Genomic DNA, 20,950 nt, shown 5'->3' with positions numbered 1-20,950 from the left:
AATGGTGCATCTGTAGAAGTTTGTGAGTGCTTTTGGTGACAAGCCAAATTTCTTCAGCCTCCTGAAGTTGAAGAGGCTCTGCCTTGTTGTGTAGCACATTACAATTATAAAACTGGGGTGGACAGAAAAAGCTATTCCCGAATGTGGGGGGGAGGGAGGTGACATATATTTGAGACTAGTGTATTGCAAATAATTTAGTAATGGACTTAAATCAGTAAAATATCTTTTGAGTTGTAAACAGGGAAACAACGACGAGTCCCAGACAGTTCTCAATAGAACATACAGGAGGAGGTATGTTGTTTACTACCTAAACTATTAGCACCATCTGGTGTTTGGAACACGTTGAGCTCAATGACAAAAACAGACCACGGAACGCCGTGTCACACGAAGGTCTGTGTTATTTATACGGTTATATTTGACACAGGTTTACAGCAGTGAATGACATCTATTCGTTTTCTGTTATAGTGTTTCTCAGTAGAAGCCATATCAGGGAAACTAAATGTTTTCACTATATAATGGAACATTCAGGTGTCTGCCTGACTGTGGGGCTCTTAACTTCAATCATTAGGATATATGATGGAACATTCAGGTGTCTGCCTGACTGTGGGGCTCTTAACTTCAATCATTAGGATATATGATGGAACATTCAGGTGTCTGCCTGACTGTGGGGCTCTTAACTTCAATCATTAGGATATATGATGGAACATTCAGGTGTCTGCCTGACTGTGGGGCTCTTAACTTCAATCATTAGGATATATGATGGAACATTCAGGTGTCTGCCTGACTGTGGGGCTCTTAACTTCAATCATTAGGATATATGATGGAACATTCAGGTGTCTGTCTGACTGTGGGGCTCTTAACTTCAATCATTAGGATAAATGATGGAACATTCAGGTGTCTGCCTGACTGTGGGGCTCTTAACTTCAATCATTAGGATATATGATGGAACATTCAGGTGTCTGTCTGAGTGTGGGGCTCTTAACTTCAATCATTAGGATATATGATGGAACATTCAGGTGTCTGCCTGACTGTGGGGCTCTTAACTTCAATCATTAGGATATATGATGGAACATTCTGGTTTCTGTCTGAGTGTGGGGCTCTTAACTTCAATCATTAGGATATATGATGGAACATTCAGGTGTCTGCCTGACTGTGGGGCTCTTAACTTCAATCATTAGGATATATGATGGAACATTCTGGTTTCTGTCTGAGTGTGGGGCTCTTAACTTCAATCATTAGGATATATGATGGAACATTCTGGTTTCTGTCTGAGTGTGCAGTATCGCTGTTTACTGCAGTTTTATGTATTATCTTGACCAGAGCAGCACTACTTATTTTACTCAACTAAAGATTTAAATAAACAGTGTTAAAAAAAATAAAAGAATAATAATAATAAAAAAGAATAATAAAATAAAGCTGGTCCTGCCTGACGTGGACCGTTTCCTCATTGTGGTTAACGACGGTTGTTGCTTATTTACCAGGTAACAACAAGTAGAAACTATACAAGTAGCCTCTTCACCCAATTAGAGACTGAAATAATGGGCGTGGCTGACATCAACAATACATTAAGGGGAAAGGATCCACAGACACACGTGCAGGAAGACGATCAGCCCATCTCTTTATTGACACCGCTGGTTGCCATGGTTAACACAAATACAGGACATTGAATGCTTCCTGAATTGACTCAGTAAATGAGTAGTCCTACAGTATCACAGCCAGGTCAAACAGGTGTGTTAGTCAGATTACCCAGTGTCCACAGCAACACTATTGATTATCCTCTACCCCCAGTGTATGTGGAGTACTATGGTCTTAGCCATGTCATCCCTCACTCTTCTCTTCCTCCCCTCCCGGCTCCTCTCTTCCTCCCCTCCCGGCTCCTCTCTTCCTCCCCTCCCGGCTCCTCTCTTCCTCCCCTCCCGGCTCCTCTCTTCCTCCCCTCCCGGCTCCCCTCTTCCTCCCCTCTTCATCCCCTCCCGGCTCCTCTCTTCCTCCCCTCCCGGCTCCTCTCTTCCTCCCCTCCCGGCTCCTCTTCCTCCTCCCCCCCGGCTCCTCTTCCTCCCCCGGATCCTCTCCTCCCGGCTCCTCTCTTCCTCCCCTCCCGGCTCCTCTCTTCCTCCCCTTCAGACTCCACTCTTCCTCCCCTCCCGACTCCACTCTTCCTCCCCTCACGACTCCACTCTTCCTCCCCTCCCGACGCCTCTCTTCCCTACTTCCTGTTACCGACAATGCGCTACTTCCTGCTGCTGTCTCTCTCTTTCCGTCCCTCCGACCCACCCTCCTCTTCCTAGATAGATAGAGACAGATGGTGATATGAATAGAACAGCATAGCGTACACAGTATAATGTAACACTTCCCTGCCAGCTCTCCTCTCAAACAGTGCAGCAACTATAAGGCATAGTCCCAAATGGCAGCCTATACCCTACAGTGGACTACACAGTGGACTACACAGTGGACTACACAGTGGACTACACAGCAGACTACACAGTGGACTACACAGCGGACCACACAGGCAGTAGAGCACTTAATAGGGAATAGGCTGCCATATAGGACCCAGACTAAAAAATATATTATTTTATTGATTTATTTGACCAGGTCAGATGACTGAGAACACATTCTCTTTTACCTCAACGACCTGGGGAATAGTTCCAGGGGAGAGGAGGAGGAGGGGGGATAGATGAGCCAACTGGAAGCTCATCCCAAAAGTAGTAACAAAACAAGATCTCTTCCTCTGAGATGGAGGTGACAGAGAGGTCAGTGTCACTGGTTGATGATGTCATACTGTCCTCGTAGGTCGGCGCCGGAGGGTCATAGATGGCCAGGTGACAGAGAGAGTCAGTGTCACTGGTTGATGATGTCATACCGTCCTCGTAGGTCGGCGCCGGAGGGTCGTAGATGGCCAGGTGGTCAAAGGCTTCCTTGGAGAGAGGAGAACGGGTTGAACTGATATGAGGGAGAGACACACACACACAGGAGGGTTAGGGAGAGGATGTGTGTGTGCTCATCGGCAGCCTAGACTAACGTGGAGACAAATTAAGTATTTAAATGTCTGCGTGTGCAGGTGTATGTGTGCTCACCAGCTCGTGGAAGAAGTGGTCCATCCGTGCCAGCTGGAAAGGAGTGGAGTTCATCCTGGATGACCCCGCCCCCTCCCTCTCTATTACGGCGTGCGATTGGCGAGGTGATGATACGTTGGACGATGTTGACCAATGAGCCGTGGAACACTGCCAGCTCCCACTGTAACCAAGGTTCAGAGGATTTGATCGTCCAACATTACTGCAAACCTTTTCTCTGAAAGACTCGACACTGAAAGACTGGCTTACTGGTCCTTCACCATAGAAATATAATTATTATTGTGGTGCATAATTGCCATGGGTAAATTGGAATGTTCAGTCAATGAGCATTATGGGTAATCCACCTCTCCTGAATTAAACATAGAAAGAAAGTGGATGTGAGCTACACCGTCCAAATCTAAACACAACCGGTGACGCCACGTCATTTTCTGAACACAAGTTATTATTGACACGCCAGCGCTACTGTAGCTAGCAGAGTGTAGAAACAGTATTAATCAATCATAACAGCACTACTGTAGCTAGCAGAGTGTAGAAACAGTATTAATCAATCATAACAGCACTACTGTAGCTATCAGAGTGTAGAAACAGTATTAATCAATCATAACAGCACTACTGTAGCTATCAGAGTGTAGAAACAGTATTAATCAATCATAACAGCAGTATTGTAGCTATCAGAGTGTAGAAACAGTATTAATCAATCATAACAGCACTACTGTAGCTATCAGAGTGTAGAAACAGTATTAATCAATCATAACAGCACTACTGTAGCTATCAGAGTGTAGAAACAGTATTAATCAATCATAACAGCACTACTGTAGCTAGCAGAGTGTAGAAACAGTATTAATCAATCATAACAGCACTACTGTAGCTATCAGAGTGTAGAAACAGTATTAATCAATCATAACAGCAGTATTGTAGCTATCAGAGTATAGAAACAGTATTAATCAATCATAACAGCACTACTGTAGCTATCAGAGTATAGAAACAGTATTAATCAATTATAACAGCACTACTGTAGCTAGCAGAGTGTAGAAACAGTATTAATCAATCATAACAGCAGTATTGTAGCTATCAGAGTATAGAAACAGTATTAATCAATCATAACAGCACTACTGTAGCTATCAGAGTGTAGAAACAGTATTAATCAATCATAACAGCACTACTGTAGCTATCAGAGTGTAGAAACAGTATTAATCAATCATAACAGCAGTATTGTAGCTATCAGAGTATAGAAACAGTATTAATCAATCATAACAGCACTACTGTAGCTATCAGAGTGTAGAAACAGTATTAATCAATCATAACAGCACTACTGTAGCTATCAGTGTAGAAACAGTATTAATCAATTATAACAGCACTACTGTAGCTATCAATTATAACAGCACTACTGTAGCTATCAGAGTGTAGAAACAGTATTAATCAATCATAACAGCACTACTGTAGCTATCAGAGTGTAGAAACAGTATTAATCAATCATAACAGCAGTATTGTAGCTATCAGAGTATAGAAACAGTATTAATCAATCATAACAGCAGTATTGTAGCTATCAGAGTATAGAAACAGTATTAATCAATCATAACAGCACTACTGTAGCTATCAGAGTGTAGAAACAGTATTAATCAATCATAACAGCACTACTGTAGCTATCAGAGTGTAGAAACAGTATTAATCAATCATAACAGCAGTATTGTAGCTATCAGAGTGTAGAAACAGTATTAATCAATCATAACAGCAGTATTGTAGCTATCAGAGTATAGAAACAGTATTAATCAATCATAACAGCACTACTGTAGCTATCAGAGTGTAGAAACAGTATTAATCAATCATAACAGCACTACTGTAGCTATCAGAGTGTAGAAACAGTATTAATCAATCATAACAGCACTACTGTAGCTATCAGAGTATAGAAACAGTATTAATCAATCATAACAGCACTACTGTAGCTATCAGAGTATAGAAACAGTTGCTAACTTGAACAATACAACAACAAAAAGTTACCTCACCTGTCCATCCTCTGGCCGGGGTAGAAGAGGAGTTCCCACCCTTTCCACCTTCGTCCTGACTGTCTCCTCTCCCTCCTCCTCTTTCACTCTCCATGGTTACCACCTGCTCTGGTGGTCACCATGGCAGCTGCGGTCCTGTTTTCTCCGGGTACAGGAGGTTTGAGAGAGAAGGGCCGCTTACACAGCGGACACCTAGAGACTAAGATTAAGATGAAAGATCAGAGAAGGAAAACGTTATTCATTCTAGAGCCTAGAGCTGGTAGGAAGGGTTTCCTGAACACCTTAGTTGACACCCTATACTGCCCTACCAAGCAAACAGGCAGTAAATGCTAAATTGGTCTAAAATGAGTTAATGTCATTTTTGCTACATTAAATACATGCTTAATCACGTGGACAAGTATCCTGCCTCGTATTGTGTTTTGGAGAAAATGGGGGTCATGTTAGCCAGGAACTGCATAAATTTACAGTGAAACCAAGGTTAAATTATTATTATTTTTTTAAAAGGCAATTTTTCTCAGTTCCAAGCTATGAGCAGTTACTGCCTTTTTGCTTGGTAGGGCAGTATAGTGTGCTGCTTTCAACCAGAGCCCTAGGTGCCATTTGCGATGCACAGGCCCTGGTCAAAAGTAGTGCACTATATAAGGAAAAGGGTGTAATTAGGGACACACTCCTATCTTGTTGTTGTTCCACTCCGGTATGCAGAGGAAGCAAAAGCAATGGAGGCACCTGTACAGGTAAGTTATGTTGTAGAACCGGTCCTAGGCAGATACCAGTCTTAAGAGTTTGGAGACTCCTCGGCCGAGACAGACTGCGACAAAGGGAGGGATTCCACCTGTTCCTGACCTCCGCTCTCCCTCAGACAAACACACAACTTCATCTTAGTTTGGGCCACCTTCTAGAGGGGGGGGATCAGGAACAGGAGCCCTCTAAGACTTTATTGCAGTCTTGTCCCCAGACTAGACCGGTTCAATAACATGACGTACCTGGACACAGTGTCAGTTGATCCAACTCCCCACTTTGAACAATGGAGCAGCCTAAAGTGTAGGTAGGGCTGAGATTAATGTAGGCTACCCTACTATGGGGATGTTGGGTCAACAACAATGTTACCAGTGATCTTGTCTTACGGCCTAGCTATTTCCCTGTTTAGCTACCTACATTTTAAAGTTAAATGTACCTGTTAGGATTCATATGTAGAGTGAAACGTGTGGCTTTATCCACAAGATGTAGCGTATACCCTTAACAGCTGGGTAACGTGCTGCTTCCGTGTCTGTCCACACGTCGTCTCCAGTAGCCGAATCTGAACGCTACAGCTAACCATCCATGCCCTGGTTAGCTGCATCACTAGTGAGTTAGCTAGCACTAATAATATATATTTTTTAAATACAACTTTGATGTTGGTTGATAGTAGTTAACGTTGGATAGCTCGTCAGCTAACCGAGTAGCGTCTCTCTTCCTGACAACTCGAATCCCTCCAGAGTTCTCCGGTTCAGTCAAAACATCACACCACCGAATCCGTTAGTCTCACCAACTAAACTATCTGACAACACTACGAATCACTCAGACCTAAATAATAGTATACATTATAAAGATATAATGTTATAGTAGGATTTTATCGGCGAGGTAGCGGACTGTTGTGAATCAGAGAGCCGTTGGCAACAGAGAGGATTCTGGGATACCGGAGGACTTCCGCAACTGGTTGCCAAGGAGATTCACATATAGGGGGTTTATGTCGATTTAAATGCATCTACTTTTGTTGTTGTTGTTGGTATACACTATTTAATCTTGTTTTATTAGTATTAAACATCCGCATCTCATCTATAAATGGGACAATTGTCATGTAATCATTTCCCGTGCTAGCAGCTATTGTTCTTGTCTTTTAATGCCAGTAATTCCGCCAGATGGCGCCAGCGTGAAGCTATTGACTGACAACAAGTGCGACTCCTCGGTTGTTTACAATCCGCGTTGTCATAGACATGGAAGCCAGCTAACTAACCAGACAGCTAACCAGCCAGCCAACCAACCAGCTAACCAGCCAGCCAGCTAGCTAACCAGCCAACCAACCAGCTAGCTAACCAGCTGACCAACCAGCCAACCAACCAGCTAACCAGCTAACCAGCTGACCAACCAGCCAACCAACCAGCTAACCAGCCAACCAGCCAGCTGACCAACCAACCAGCCAGCTAACCAGCTAACCAGCCAGCTAACCAGCTAACCAGCCAGCTAACCGCAGCTAAACAAAACGTGGTTTGAGTCCATTTCTACCAAAATTGAAGATGATGAACATCAGCAACCGAGCATTGGATAGACTCTACTCTGTTGTGAGTAGTTTTTATGTTCCCCTGTAGCTGGTTGTTTTAGCCAACTGGTTGTGCTAACTAGCTACTAGCTAACTGCTAGGGATAACACTTCCAAAGTGTGAGCAGCCCTATTTATCTATACTACAGTACATAGCTATTCACATAACTCCCTACTGAACGTATCCAGACAGACAAGATGTGGCCAATATGCAGGGTTGACTAGGTTACTTTCTAAATCTAATTTGTTACCTGTCCAAAATTATAATCAGTCATTTAACTTTTGGATTACCCAAACTCAGTAACGTAATCTGATCATATTCCTGTTAGAAGAAGACAAACATGTATGTTACCAATTGAATGACATCTATTGCAGGATAAAACAATGTTAAAGTTTACATAGTTGGCCACATATGGATGTTAAATGTAACTTTATGGGTTGGTTATGTAGGCTTCTTCTAACCCATCGCTTTCTACTCCATATAATAATATGATTCAATTATATCTTTTTATTCAACAGCTGCATATTATCAAGATATCAAAGTGTCACCAACAAAAAGGTAAACAAGAGGCCTGTAGCAAATGCAGCATAAGGCAGCATATTCATTTTTCACATCTAGATAGCCCTTTTCAGTAGTGATACTGACTGATAGACTTTAGTTTTTAAAGGGCAAATCCACAGATGAAACAATAACTAAATGGCTCCGGTCTCTGTTTTGGTAGAAAGCTGAGGGATGGGCCTGGAGAAATGTAACCAGTCTCAGATTAATAGACAGAGCTGTGGATGTAAGGACTGACTATACAGGACTGACCATCCATGATATTAACATTATAGTTATAACCATGTTATGAGGCTATACATTATAGTTATAACCATGTTATGAGGCTATACATTATAGTTATAACCATGTTATGAGGCTATACATTATAGTTATAACCATGTTATGAGGCTATACATTATAGTTATAACCATGTTATGAGGCTATACAGGACCGACCATCCATGATATCAACATTATAGTTATAACCATGTTATGAGGCTATACATTATGCATGCAATCTCAACCACACTGCACACTGCCCTAACCCATCTGGACAAGAGGAATACCTATGTGAGAATGCTGTTCATCGACTACAGCTCGGCATTCAACACCATAGTACCCTCCAAGCTCGTCATCAAGCTCGAGACCCTGGGTCTCGACCCCGCCCTGTGCAACTGGGTACTGGACTTCCTGACGGGCCGCCCCCAGGTGGTGAGGGTAGGCAACAACATCTCCTCCCCGCTGATCCTCAACACTGGGGCCCCACAAGGGTGCGTTCTGAGCCCTCTCCTGTACTCCCTGTTCACCCACGACTGCGTGGCCATGCACGCCTCCAACTCAATCATCAAGTTTGCGGACGACACAACAGTGGTAGGCTTGATTACCAACAACGACGAGAAGGCCTACAGGGAGGAGGTGAGGGCCCTCGGAGTGTGGTGTCAGGAAAATAACCTCACACTCAACGTCAACAAAACTAAGGAGATGATTGTGGACTTCAGGAAACAGCAGAGGGAACACCCCCATCCACATCGATGGAACAGTAGTGGAGAGGGTAGCAAGTTTTAAGTTCCTCGGCATACACATCACAGACAAACTGAATTGGTCCACTCACACAGACAGCATCGTGAGGAAGGCGCAGCAGCGCCTCTTCAACCTCAGGAGGCTGAAGAAATTCGGCTTGTCACCAAAAGCACTCACAAACTTCTACAGATGCACAATCAATGAGAGCATCCTGGCGGGCTGTATCACCGCCTGGTATGGCAACTGCACCGCCCTCAACCGTAAGGCTCTCCAGAGGGTAGTGAGGTCTGCACAAATAATGATTTGATTTGATTTGATTTGATTTACATTATAGTTATAACCATGTTATGAGGCTATACATTATAACGCATCACCATTATAGGGGGCAAATAACCATGTTACGAGGCTATACATTATAGTTATAACCATACCATGATATTAACATTATAGTTATAACCATGTTATGAGGCTATACATTATAGTTATAACCATGTTATGAGGCTATACATTATAGTTATAACCATGTTATGAGGCTATACATTATAGTTATAACCATGTTATGAGGCTATACATTATAGTTATAACCATGTTATGAGGCTATACAGGACTGACCATCCATGATGTCAACATTATAGTTATAACCATGTTATGAGGCTATACATTATAGTTATAACCATGTTATGAGGCTATACATTATAGTTATAACCATGTTATGAGGCTATACAGTTTTTGTTTATATATACAATGTTTACAAACATTGGGGGAAAACAACTCATGTGGAACAAACTTAAACGTGTGCCTTTCTTCAATGCTGATTTCAATGTCATTAAGGATTATTTTTTCCGCAAACATCCTTCCTGAATTTAAAAGTTATCCTCTAAGTAATAATCTAGTTTTTCAAGGGTATCTGTAATCTGATTACAATATTTTAGTTACGTAACGGATTACAGGTACCGTTTTTTGTAATCCCTAATATGTTTGAAAACGTTGTGAGTTTAGCTAACTAGCCTGGTTGCCAGCTAGCTAACGTTATCTAGCTGGCAGTTTCAGCACTGGCCTAAGTGGCCAGCTCCCTGCCACACACACACACACACATACACACACACACACACACACACACACACACACACACACACACACACACACACACACACACACACACACACACACACACAGTCAGTACCATAGCTAGCTAGCTAAATTCTATGTCATTGTAACAATTTAGAAGTTGACCCCTGTAAACATAAGAGAGAGTACATTTAAATATTGTGTGTATTGTTTTGTTATTTAACCTATGTAAGGCTGTAAACATACTTAGTAAGCTGCTATACGTATTGTGTTGTTTGTTTCCAGCTCCTCCTGGCCGTGGTGGTACTGTCGTGGACCTACGTCATCTATGGGAGTAGAATAGCAGCACAGAGACAGTTGGAGAAGAGACTCAACATCAAACTACACAACTAAAGCACCAGCGGCTAGCACAACTCCAATACAGTAAGATAACCCCGACCCCGACTCAGACTCAGAACACTAACTAACACCTATACTACTAACAGTAAGATAACCCCGACTCAGGACACTAATAACTCAACTCCAATACAGTAAGATAACCCCGACTCAGACTCAGAACACTAACTAACACCTATACTACTAACAGTAAGATAACCCCGACTCAGGACACTAATAACTCAACTCCAATACAGTAAGATAACCCCGACTCAGACTCAGAACACTAACTAACACCTATACTACTAACAGTAAGATAACCCCGACTCAGGACACTAATAACTCAACTCCAATACAGTAAGATAACCCCGACTCAGGACACTAATAACTCAACTCCAATACAGTAAGATAACCCAGACTCAGACTCAGAACACTAATAACTCAACTCCAATACAGTAAGATAACCCCGACTCAGGACACTAATAACTCAACTCCAATACAGTAAGATAACCCAGACTCAGACTCAGAACACTAACTAACACCTAAACTACTAACAGTAAGATAACTCAGAACACTAACTAACAGCTAAACTACTAAGGTAACTCAGAACACTAACTAACAGCTAAACTACTAACAGTAAGATAACTCAGAACACTAACTAACAGCTAAACTACTACGGTAACTCAGGACACTAACTAACAGCTAAACTACTACGGTAACTCAGGACACTAACTAACAGCTAAACTACTAAGGTAACTCAGGACACTAACTAACAGCTAAACTACTAAGGTAACTCAGGACACTAACTAACAGCTAAACTACTAAGGTAACTCAGGACACTAACTAACAGCTAAACTACTAAGGTAACTCAGAACACTAACTAACAGCTAAACTACAAACAGTAAGTTAACCTAGACTCAGGACACTAACTAACAGCTAAACTACTAAGGTAACTCAGGACACAAACTAACAGCTAAACTATTAAGGTAACTCATGACACTAACTAACAGCTAAACTACTATGGTAACTCAGGACACTAACTAACAGCTAAACTACTAAGGTAACTCAGGACACTAACTAACAGCTAAACTACTAAGGTAACTCAGGACACTAACTAACAGCTAAACTACAAACAGTAAGTTAACCTAGACTCAGGACACTAACTAACAGCTAAACTACTAAGGTAACTCAGGACACAAACTAACAGCTAAACTATTAAGGTAACTCATGACACTAACTAACAGCTAAACTACTAAGGTAACTCAGGACACTAACTAACAGCTAAACTACTAAGGTAACTCAGGACACTAACTAACAGCTAAACTACTAAGGTAACTCAGGACACTAACTAACAGCTAAACTACTAAGGTAACTCAGGACACTAACTAACAGCTAAACTACTAAGGTAACTCAGGACACTAACTAACAGCTAAACTACTAAGGTAACTCAAGACACTAACTAAAAGCTAAACTACTACGGTAACTCTAACTCCTGACCAATGATGTGGTCTGTGGAGCCTATTCTTTCTGAGGATAGTATCCACTGTGGTCTTTCACTTTGTTGGACATCATGATCAAACTAACGGCACAAAACCAAACTAGCGTGAGGCTACTGAACTCCTACAGCACGGTGTGAACCCCAATCTCTGCCGGGACTCTCTCTCCTTACCTAATTACGGTCCTATTCTCTGAGGATATCCTCTGTCTTGTCATTACGTTGACCGTGTCTACGTTCTGAATATTTCAGTTTTTCGTCCCGGCTAATAAGATGCGAATGTTTGTTTGTTTGTGTTTTTATGAATATTCAACACAATGTCATTTTAACTGCCCTCTGTCTATTATAATTTCACAAAACAACGAATGAAACTCATATCGATCCCTCATTTCCCCCACAGCTAAAGGCTGGAGTTATGAATACCGTGGGCATTCCCAAGACAAAGTCAAGGCCCCTGGACGAGTCTCCATCCCGTTGCTGTGATGAAGTCTGTCTTTACTGACCAGCTGCTCTTTCTGTCTCATTTATACTCCACTGTGCTGAATGCTTTGTTACCATGTTAGTTTGTCTTAGATGTGAGTCATATTTTTCATATCGTGCAAAATTATTTTTATTAATAAAAATTGAAAAAAACTAAGAGTTACCAATAGTGTCTTTCCTTAAAATCAAACCACTTCCTCTGACTGGGTGTTGTCCTGAGGAGAACCTTCCTCTGACTGTTTGTTGTTCTGAGAAGAACCTTCCTCTGACTGGGTGTTGTTCTGAGAAGAACCTTCCTCTGACTGTTTGTTGTTCTGAGGAGAACCTTCCTCTGACTGTTGGTCTGAGAAGAACCTTCCTCTGAGTGTTGTTCTGAGGGGAACCTTCCTTTGAGTGTTGTTCTGAGGGGAACCTTCCTTTGAGTGTTGTTCTGAGGGGAACCTTCCTCTGAGTGTTGTTCTGAGGGGAACCTTCCTCTGAGTGTTGTTCTGCGGGGAACCTTCCTCTGAGTTGTTCTGAGGGGAAACTTCCTCTGACTGGGTGTTGCTCTGAGGGGAACCTTCCTCTGACTGTTGTTCTGAGGGGAACCTTCCTCTGAGTGTTGCTCTGAGGGGAACCTTCCTCTGAGTGTTGTTCTGAGGGGAACCTTCCTCTGACTGGGTGTTGCTCTGAGGGGAACCTTCCTCTGAGTGTTGTTCTGAGGGGAACCTTCCTCTGACTGGGTATTGCTCTGAGGGGAACCTTCCTCTGACTGTTGGTCTGAGGAGAACCTTCCTCTGACTGTTGGTCTGAGAAGAACCTTCCTCTGACTGTTGGTCTGAGAAGAACCTTCCTCTGACTGTTGGTCTGAGGAGAACCTTCCTCTGACTGTTGGTCTGAGGAGAACCTTCCTCTGACTGTTGGTCTGAGGAGAACCTTCCTCTGACTGTTGGTCTGAGGAGAACCTTCCTCTGACTGTTGGTCTGAGGGGAACCTTCCTCTGACTGTTGGTCTGAGAAGAACCTTCCTCTGACTGTTGGTCTGAGGAGAACCTTCCTCTGACTGTTGTTCTGAGGAGAACCTTCCTCTGACTGTTGTTCTGAGGAGAACCTTCCTCTGGCTGTGTTTTGTTCTGAGGGGAACCTTCCTCTGGCTGTGTGTTGTTCTGAGGGGAACCTTCCTCTGACTGTGTGTTGTTCTGAGGAGAACCTTCCTCTTGACTGGTTGTTGTTCTGAGGAGAACCTTCCTCTGACTGACTGTTGTTCTGAGGAGAACCTTCCTCTGACTGTTTGTTTTTCTGAGGAGAACCTTCCTCTGACTGTTGTTCTGAGGAGAACCTTCCTCTGACTGTTGTTCTGAGGAGAACCTTCCTCTGACTGTTGTTCTGAGGAGAACCTTCCTCTGACTGTTGTTCTGAGGAGAACCTTCCTCTGACTGTTTTTATTGGTTTGAGGAGAACCTTCCTCTGACTGTTGTTCTGAGGAGAACCTTCCTCTGACTGTGTGTTGTTCTGAGGAGAACCTTCCTCTGGCTGTTTGTTGTTCTGAGGAGAACCTTCCTCTGACTGTGTTGTTCTGAGGAGAACCTTCCTCTGACTGTGTGTTGTTCTGAGGAGAACCTTCCTCTGGCTGTTTGTTGTTCTGAGGAGAACCTTCCTCTTGACTGGTTGTTGTTCTGAGGAGAACCTTCCTCTGACTGACTGTTGTTCTGAGGAGAACCTTCCTCTGACTGTTTGTTTTTCTGAGGAGAACCTTCCTCTGACTGTTTGTTTTTCTGAGGAGAACCTTCCTCTGACTGTTGTTCTGAGGAGAACCTTCCTCTGACTGTTGTTCTGAGGAGAACCTTCCTCTGACTGTTTTTATTGGTTTGAGGAGAACCTTCCTCTGACTGTTGTTCTGAGGAGAACCTTCCTCTGGCTGTTTGTTGTTCTGAGGAGAACCTTCCTCTGACTGTTTGTTTTTCTGAGGAGAACCTTCCTCTGACTGTTGTTCTGAGGAGAACCTTCCTCTGACTGTTGTTCTGAGGAGAACCTTCCTCTGACTGTGTGTTGTTCTGAGGAGAACCTTCCTCTGACAGTGTGTTGTTCTGAGGGGAACCTTCCTCTGACTGTGTGTTGTTCTGAGGAGAACCTTCCTCTGACTGTGTGTTGTTCTGAGGAGAACCTTCCTCTTGACTGGTTGTTGTTCTGAGGAGAACCTTCCTCTTGACTGGTTGTTGTTCTGAGGAGAACCTTCCTCTGGCTGTTTGTTTTTCTGAGGAGAACCTTCCTCTGACTGTGTGTTTTTCTGAGGAGAACCTTCCTCTGACTGTGTGTTGTTCTGAGGAGAACCTTCCTCTTGACTGGTTGTTGTTCTGAGGAGAACCTTCCTCTGACTGTTTTTATTGGTTTGAGGAGAACCTTCCTCTGACTGTTTGTCGTTCTGAGGAGAACCTTCCTCTGACTGTGTGTTGTTCTGAGGAGAACCTTCCTCTGACTGTTGTTCTGAGAAGAACCTTCCTCTGACTGGGTGTTGTTCTGAGAAGAACCTTCCTCTGACTGTTTGTTGTTCTGAGGAGAACCTTCCTCTGACTGTTGGTCTGAGGGGAACCTTCCTCTGAGTGTTGTTCTGAGGGGAACCTTCCTTTGAGTGTTGTTCTGAGGGGAACCTTCCTTTGAGTGTTGTTCTGAGGGGAACCTTCCTCTGAGTGTTGTTCTGAGGGGAACCTTCCTCTGAGTGTTGTTCTGCGGGGAACCTTCCTCTGAGTTGTTCTGAGGGGAACCTTCCTCTGACTGGGTGTTGCTCTGAGGGGAACCTTCCTCTGACTGTTGTTCTGAGGGGAACCTTCCTCTGAGTGTTGCTCTGAGGGGAACCTTCCTCTGAGTGTTGTTCTGAGGGGAACCTTCCTCTGACTGGGTGTTGCTCTGAGGGGAACCTTCCTCTGAGTGTTGTTCTGAGGGGAACCTTCCTCTGACTGGGTATTGCTCTGAGGGGAACCTTCCTCTGACTGTTGGTCTGAGAAGAACCTTCCTCTGACTGGGTATTGCTCTGAGGGGAACCTTCCTCTGACTGTTGTTCTGAGGGGAACCTTCCTCTGAGTGTTGCTCTGAGGGGAACCTTCCTCTGAGTGTTGTTCTGAGGGGAACCTTCCTCTGACTGGGTGTTGCTCTGAGGGGAACCTTCCTCTGAGTGTTGTTCTGAGGGGAACCTTCCTCTGACTGGGTATTGCTCTGAGGGGAACCTTCCTCTGACTGTTGGTCTGAGAAGAACCTTCCTCTGACTGTTGGTCTGAGAAGAACCTTCCTCTGACTGTTGGTCTGAGGAGAACCTTCCTCTGGCTGTTGGTCTGAGGAGAACCTTCCTCTGACTGTTGGTCTGAGGAGAACCTTCCTCTGACTGTTGGTCTGAGGAGAACCTTCCTCTGACTGTTGGTCTGAGGAGAACCTTCCTCTGACTGTTGGTCTGAGGGGAACCTTCCTCTGACTGTTGGTCTGAGAAGAACCTTCCTCTGACTGTTGGTCTGAGGAGAACCTTCCTCTGACTGTTGTTCTGAGGAGAACCTTCCTCTGACTGTTGTTCTGAGGAGAACCTTCCTCTGGCTGTGTTTTGTTCTGAGGGGAACCTTCCTCTGACTGTGTGTTGTTCTGAGGGGAACCTTCCTCTGACTGTGTGTTGTTCTGAGGAGAACCTTCCTCTGACTGTGTGTTGTTCTGAGGAGAACCTTCCTCTTGACTGGTTGTTGTTCTGAGGAGAACCTTCCTCTGACTGTTGTTCTGAGGAGAACCTTCCTCTGACTGTTTGTTTTTCTGAGGAGAACCTTCCTCTGACTGTTGTTCTGAGGAGAACCTTCCTCTGACTGTTGTTCTGAGGAGAACCTTCCTCTGACTGTTGTTCTGAGGAGAACCTTCCTCTGACTGTTGTTCTGAGGAGAACCTTCCTCTGACTGTTTTTATTGGTTTGAGGAGAACCTTCCTCTGACTGTTGTTCTGAGGAGAACCTTCCTCTGACTGTGTGTTGTTCTGAGGAGAACCTTCCTCTGGCTGTTTGTTGTTCTGAGGAGAACCTTCCTCTTGACTGGTTGTTGTTCTGAGGAGAGCCTTCCTCTGACTGACTGTTGTTCTGAGGAGAACCTTCCTCTGACTGTCTGTTTTTCTGAGGAGAACCCTCCTCTGACTGTTTGTTTTTCTGAGGAGAATCTTCCTCTGACTGTTGTTCTGAGGAGAACCTTCCTCTGACTGTTGTTCTGAGGAGAACCTTCCTCTGACTGTTTTTATTGGTTTGAGGAGAACCTTCCTCTGACTGTTGTTCTGAGGAGAACCTTCCTCTGGCTGTTTGTTGTTCTGAGGAGAACCTTCCTCTGACTGTTTGTTTTTCTGAGGAGAACCTTCCTCTGACTGTTTGTTTTTCTGAGGAGAACCTTCCTCTGACTGTTGTTCTGAGGAGAACCTTCCTCTGACTGTTGTTCTGAGGAGAACCTTCCTCTGACTGTGTGTTGTTCTGAGGAGAACCTTCCTCTGACAGTGTGTTGTTCTGAGGGGAACCTTCCTCTGACTGTGTGTTGTTCTGAGGAGAACCTTCCTCTGACTGTGTGTTGTTCTGAGGAGAACCTTCCTCTTGACTGGTTGTTGTTCTGAGGAGAACCTTCCTCTTGACTGGTTGTTGTTCTGAGGAGAACCTTCCTCTGGCTGTTTGTTTTTCTGAGGAGAACCTTCCTCTGACTGTGTGTTTTTCTGAGGAGAACCTTCCTCTGACTGTGTGTTGTTCTGAGGAGAACCTTCCTCTGACTGTTTTTATTGGTTTGAGGAGAACCTTCCTCTGACTGTTTTTATTGGTTTGAGGAGAACCTTCCTCTGACTGTTTGTCGTTCTGAGGAGAACCTTCCTCTGACTGTGTGTTGTTCTGAGGAGAACCTTCCTCTGACTGTTGTTCTGAGGAGAACCTTCCTCTGACTGTTTTTATTGGTTTGAGGAGAACCTTCCTCTGACTGTTTGTCGTTCTGAGGAGAACCTTCCTCTGACTGTGTGTTGTTCTGAGGAGAACCTTCCTCTGACTGTTGTTCTGAGGAGAACCTTCCTCTGACTGTGTGTTGTTCTAAGGAGAACCTTTCTCTTGACTGGTTGTTGGTTTGAGGAGAACCTTCCTCCGAATGAGGTTAACTCTCACTGTAGTTATTGAAAAAACGATAATACAATCTAAACAATGAAGCTAACATGGCCATAGATACCAGAGGTTTGTTTTCCTCAGCCTGTGGATAAGGTTGATCTATAGCTGGCAGGGTCAGTGTGGTTATAAAGTGTAGTGTGTTTAAAGGGCCAGCTACCTTGGTCTCTAACAAAGACGTTTTGGTTGTCAGGACATAAAAACCTGCTTTGAAAGCAGCAGCAGCAACAACACACCGCTTTTAAATGTGTTCTGTACCTGAATGTTGTGGTAGTGACACACACACACACACACACTCCACTTCACACACACACACACACACACACACAAACACTCCACTTCACACACACACACACAATCACACACACACACACACACACACACACAAACACTCCACTTCACACACACACACACACTCAGTACACACTCCACACACACACTCCACTTCACACACACACACTCCGTACACACTCCACACACACACTCCAGGTGGCCCCCTGCTCTTTGATGTGTCTGGATGTCTGATATGTAGAGGACCACTAATGAAATGGGTGAAAGGGACATGAGAGAGATGGATGAGAGAGAGTCTCTATTGTCCTCTTCGGTGCATACGCATTTAATTAACCAAAACACTTCAAAACACATCCCAGGGTTCATCCCAAATGGCACCCAAATGTAGAGTCCCATGTAGAACCCTATGTAGAGTCCCATGTAGAACCATATGTAGAGCCCTATGTAGAGCCCTATGTAAAACCACATGTAGAGCCCTATGTAGAGTCCTATGTAGAGCCCTATGTAGAGTCCTATGTAGAGTCCCATGTAGAACCCTATGTAGAGCCCTATGTAGAGCCCTATGTAGAACCACATGTAGAGCCCTATGTAGAGTCCTATGTAGAGCCAAATGTAGAGTCCCATGTAGAGCCCTATGTAGAGTCCTATGTAGAGGCCCATGTAGAGCCCTATGTAGAGCCCTATGTAGAGTCCTATGTAGAGCCCTATGTAGACCCCTATGTAGAGTCCTATGTAGAGTCCTATGAAGAGTCCTATGTAGAGGCCTATGTAGAATTGAATGTAGAGCCCTATGTAGAGCCCTATGTAGAACCATATGTAGAGCCCTATGTAGAACCCTATGTAGAGGCCCATGTAGAGCCCTATGTAGAGGCCTATGTAGAGCCCTATGTAGAGTCCTATGTAGAGCCCCATGTAGAGTCCTATGTAGAGTCCCATGTAGAACCCTATGTAGAGTCCTATGTAGAGCCCTATGTAGAGTCCTATGTAGAGTCCCATGTAGAGTCCCATGTAGAACCCTATGTAGAGTTCCATGTAGAGTCTCATGTAGAACCATATGTAGAGTCCCATGTAGAGTCCCATGTAGAGTCCCATGTAGAGTCCTATGTAGAACCCTATGTAGAACCCTATGTATTGCTCTATGTAGAGCCCTATGTAGAGCCCTATGTACAGTCCTATGTAGAGCCCCATGTAGAGTCCTATGTAGAGCCCTATGTAGAGCCCTATGTAGAGTCCTATGTAGAGTCCTATGTAGAACCATATGTAGAAGCATATGTAGAGCCCTATGTAGAGTCCTATGTAGAGTCCTATGTAGAGCCCAATGTGGAGTCCCATGTAGAACCATATGTAGAGTCCCATGTAGAGTCCCATGTAGAGTCCCATGTAGAGTCCCATGTAGAGTCCTATGTAGAGCCCCATGTAGAGTCCTATGTAGAGCCCAATGTGGAGTCCCATGTAGAACCATATGTAGAGTCCCATGTAGAGTCCCATGTAGAGTCCCATGTAGAGTCCCATGTAGAGTCCTATGTAGAGCCCTATGTAGAGTCCTATGTAGAGCCCTATGTAGAGTCCTATGTAGAGTCCCATGTAGAGTCCCATGTAGAACCCTATGTAGAGTTCCATGTAGAGTCTCATGTAGAACCATATGTAGAGTCCCATGTCGAGTCCCATGTAGAGTCCCATGTAGAGTCCTATGTAGAACCCTATGTAGAACCCTATGTAGAGCTCTATGTAGAGCCCTATGTAGAGCCCTATGTAGAGTCCTATGTAGAGCCCCATGTAGAGTCCTATGTAGAGCCCTATGTAGAGCCCTATGTAGAGTCCTATGTAGAGTCCTATGTAGAACCATATGTAGAAGCATATGTAGAGCCCTATGTAGAGTCCTATGTAGAGTCCTATGTAGAGCCCAATGTGGAGTCCCATGTAGAACCATATGTAGAGTCCCATGTAGAGTCCCATGTAGAGTCCCATGTAGAGTCCCATGTAGAGTCCTATGTAGAGCCCCATGTAGAGTCCTATGTAGAGCCCTATGTAGAGCCCTATGTAGAGTGCTATGTAGAGTCCCATGTAGAACCCTATGTAGAGTTCTATGTAGAGCCCTATGTAGAGTCCTATGTAGAGCCCCATGTAGAGTCCTATGTAGAACCATATGTAGAGTCCCATGTAGAGTCCCATGTAGTCCTATATAGAGTCCTATGTAGAGCCCAATGTAGAGTCCCATGTAGAGCCCTATGTAGAGTCCTATGTAGAGGCCCACGTAGAGCCCTATGTAGAACCCTATGTAGAGGCCCATGTAGAGCCCTATGTAGAACCATATGTAGAGCCCTATGTAGAGCCCTATGTAGAGCCCTATGTAGAGTCCTATGTAGAGTCCTATGAAGAGTCCTATGTAGAGGCCTATGTAGAATTGAATGTAGAGCCCTATGTAGAGCCCTATGTAGAACCATATGTAGAGCCCTATGTAGAACCCTATGTAGAGGCCCATGTAGAGCCCTATGTAGAGGCCTATGTAGAGCCCTATGTAGAGTCCTATGTAGAGCCCTATGTAGAGTCCCATGTAGAACCCTATGTAGAGTCCTATGTAGAGTCCCATGTAGAACCCTATGTAGAGTTCTATGTAGAGCCCTATGTAGAGTCCTATGTAGAGCCCAATGTAGAGTCCTATGTAGAGCCCTATGTAGAGCCCTATGTAGAGTCCTATGTAGAGTCCAATGTAGAACCCTATGTAGAGCCCTATGTAGAACCATATGTAGAACCATATGTAGAGCCCTATGTAGAGTCCTATGTAGAGTCCTATGTAGAGCCCAGTGTAGAGTCCCATGTAGAACCATATGTAGAGTCCCATGTAGAGTCCTATGTAGAGTCCCATGTAGAGTCCCATGTAGAGTCCTATGTAGAACCCTATGTAGAGCCCTATGTAGAGTCCCATGTAGAACCCTATGTAGAGCCCTATGTAGAACCATATGTAGAACCATATGTGGAGCCCTATGTAGAGTCCTATGTAGAGTCCTATGTAGAGCCCAATGTAGAGTCCCATGTAGAACCGTATGTAGAGTCCCATGTAGAACCATATGTAGAGTCCCATGTAGAGTCCCATGTAGAGTCCCATGTAGAGTCCTATGTAGAGCCCTATGTAGAGCCCTATGTAGAGCCCTATGTAGAGCCCTATGTAGAGTCCTATGTAGAGTCCTATGTAG

General features: G+C 44.1%; 1 protein-coding gene across 2 annotated transcripts; it reads left to right on the top strand.

Annotated features, from left to right (window-relative positions):
* The first annotated feature begins 7,174 nt into the window (after window positions 1-7,174).
* On the top strand, window positions 7,175-12,504 carry LOC112239692 (small integral membrane protein 27-like). 2 transcript variants are annotated; one of them, XR_002951879.2, is made up of 3 exons: window positions 7,175-7,392; window positions 7,889-7,928; window positions 10,283-10,420. XR_002951879.2 is itself a non-coding variant. In XM_042327983.1 (3 exons), the coding sequence occupies exons 1-2, from the start codon at window positions 7,348-7,350 to the stop codon at window positions 10,388-10,390; spliced, it is 153 nt and encodes a 50-aa protein (XP_042183917.1). In that variant the 5' UTR covers window positions 7,203-7,347; the 3' UTR covers window positions 10,391-10,420; window positions 12,268-12,504. The 2 variants fall into 2 exon arrangements, 1 of the variants encoding a protein (XP_042183917.1); XM_042327983.1 differs by lacking the exon at window positions 7,889-7,928 and adding an exon at window positions 12,268-12,504 and having other exon boundaries at window positions 7,203-7,392.
* The last annotated feature ends 8,446 nt before the right edge of the window (window positions 12,505-20,950 follow it).

Source organism: Oncorhynchus tshawytscha, linkage group LG10 (assembly GCF_018296145.1).
Source record: "Oncorhynchus tshawytscha isolate Ot180627B linkage group LG10, Otsh_v2.0, whole genome shotgun sequence".
Classification (NCBI taxonomy): Eukaryota; Metazoa; Chordata; class Actinopteri; order Salmoniformes; family Salmonidae; genus Oncorhynchus; species Oncorhynchus tshawytscha.
Note: the sequence above shows the minus strand (reverse complement) of the source record. Positions and strands in the feature narration are given on the sequence as shown.

What these genes read in the sequence shown, in the direction of transcription:
- LOC112239692 (XM_042327983.1), top strand. Translation starts at nt 7,348, where the DNA reads ATGATGAACATCAGCAACCGAGCATTGGATAGACTCTACTCTGTT. An exon ending in TGGATAGACTCTACTCTGTT is followed by an intron (nt 7,393 to 10,282) that starts GTGAGTAGTTTT and finishes GTTTGTTTCCAG; the next exon opens with CTCCTCCTGGCCGTGGTGGT.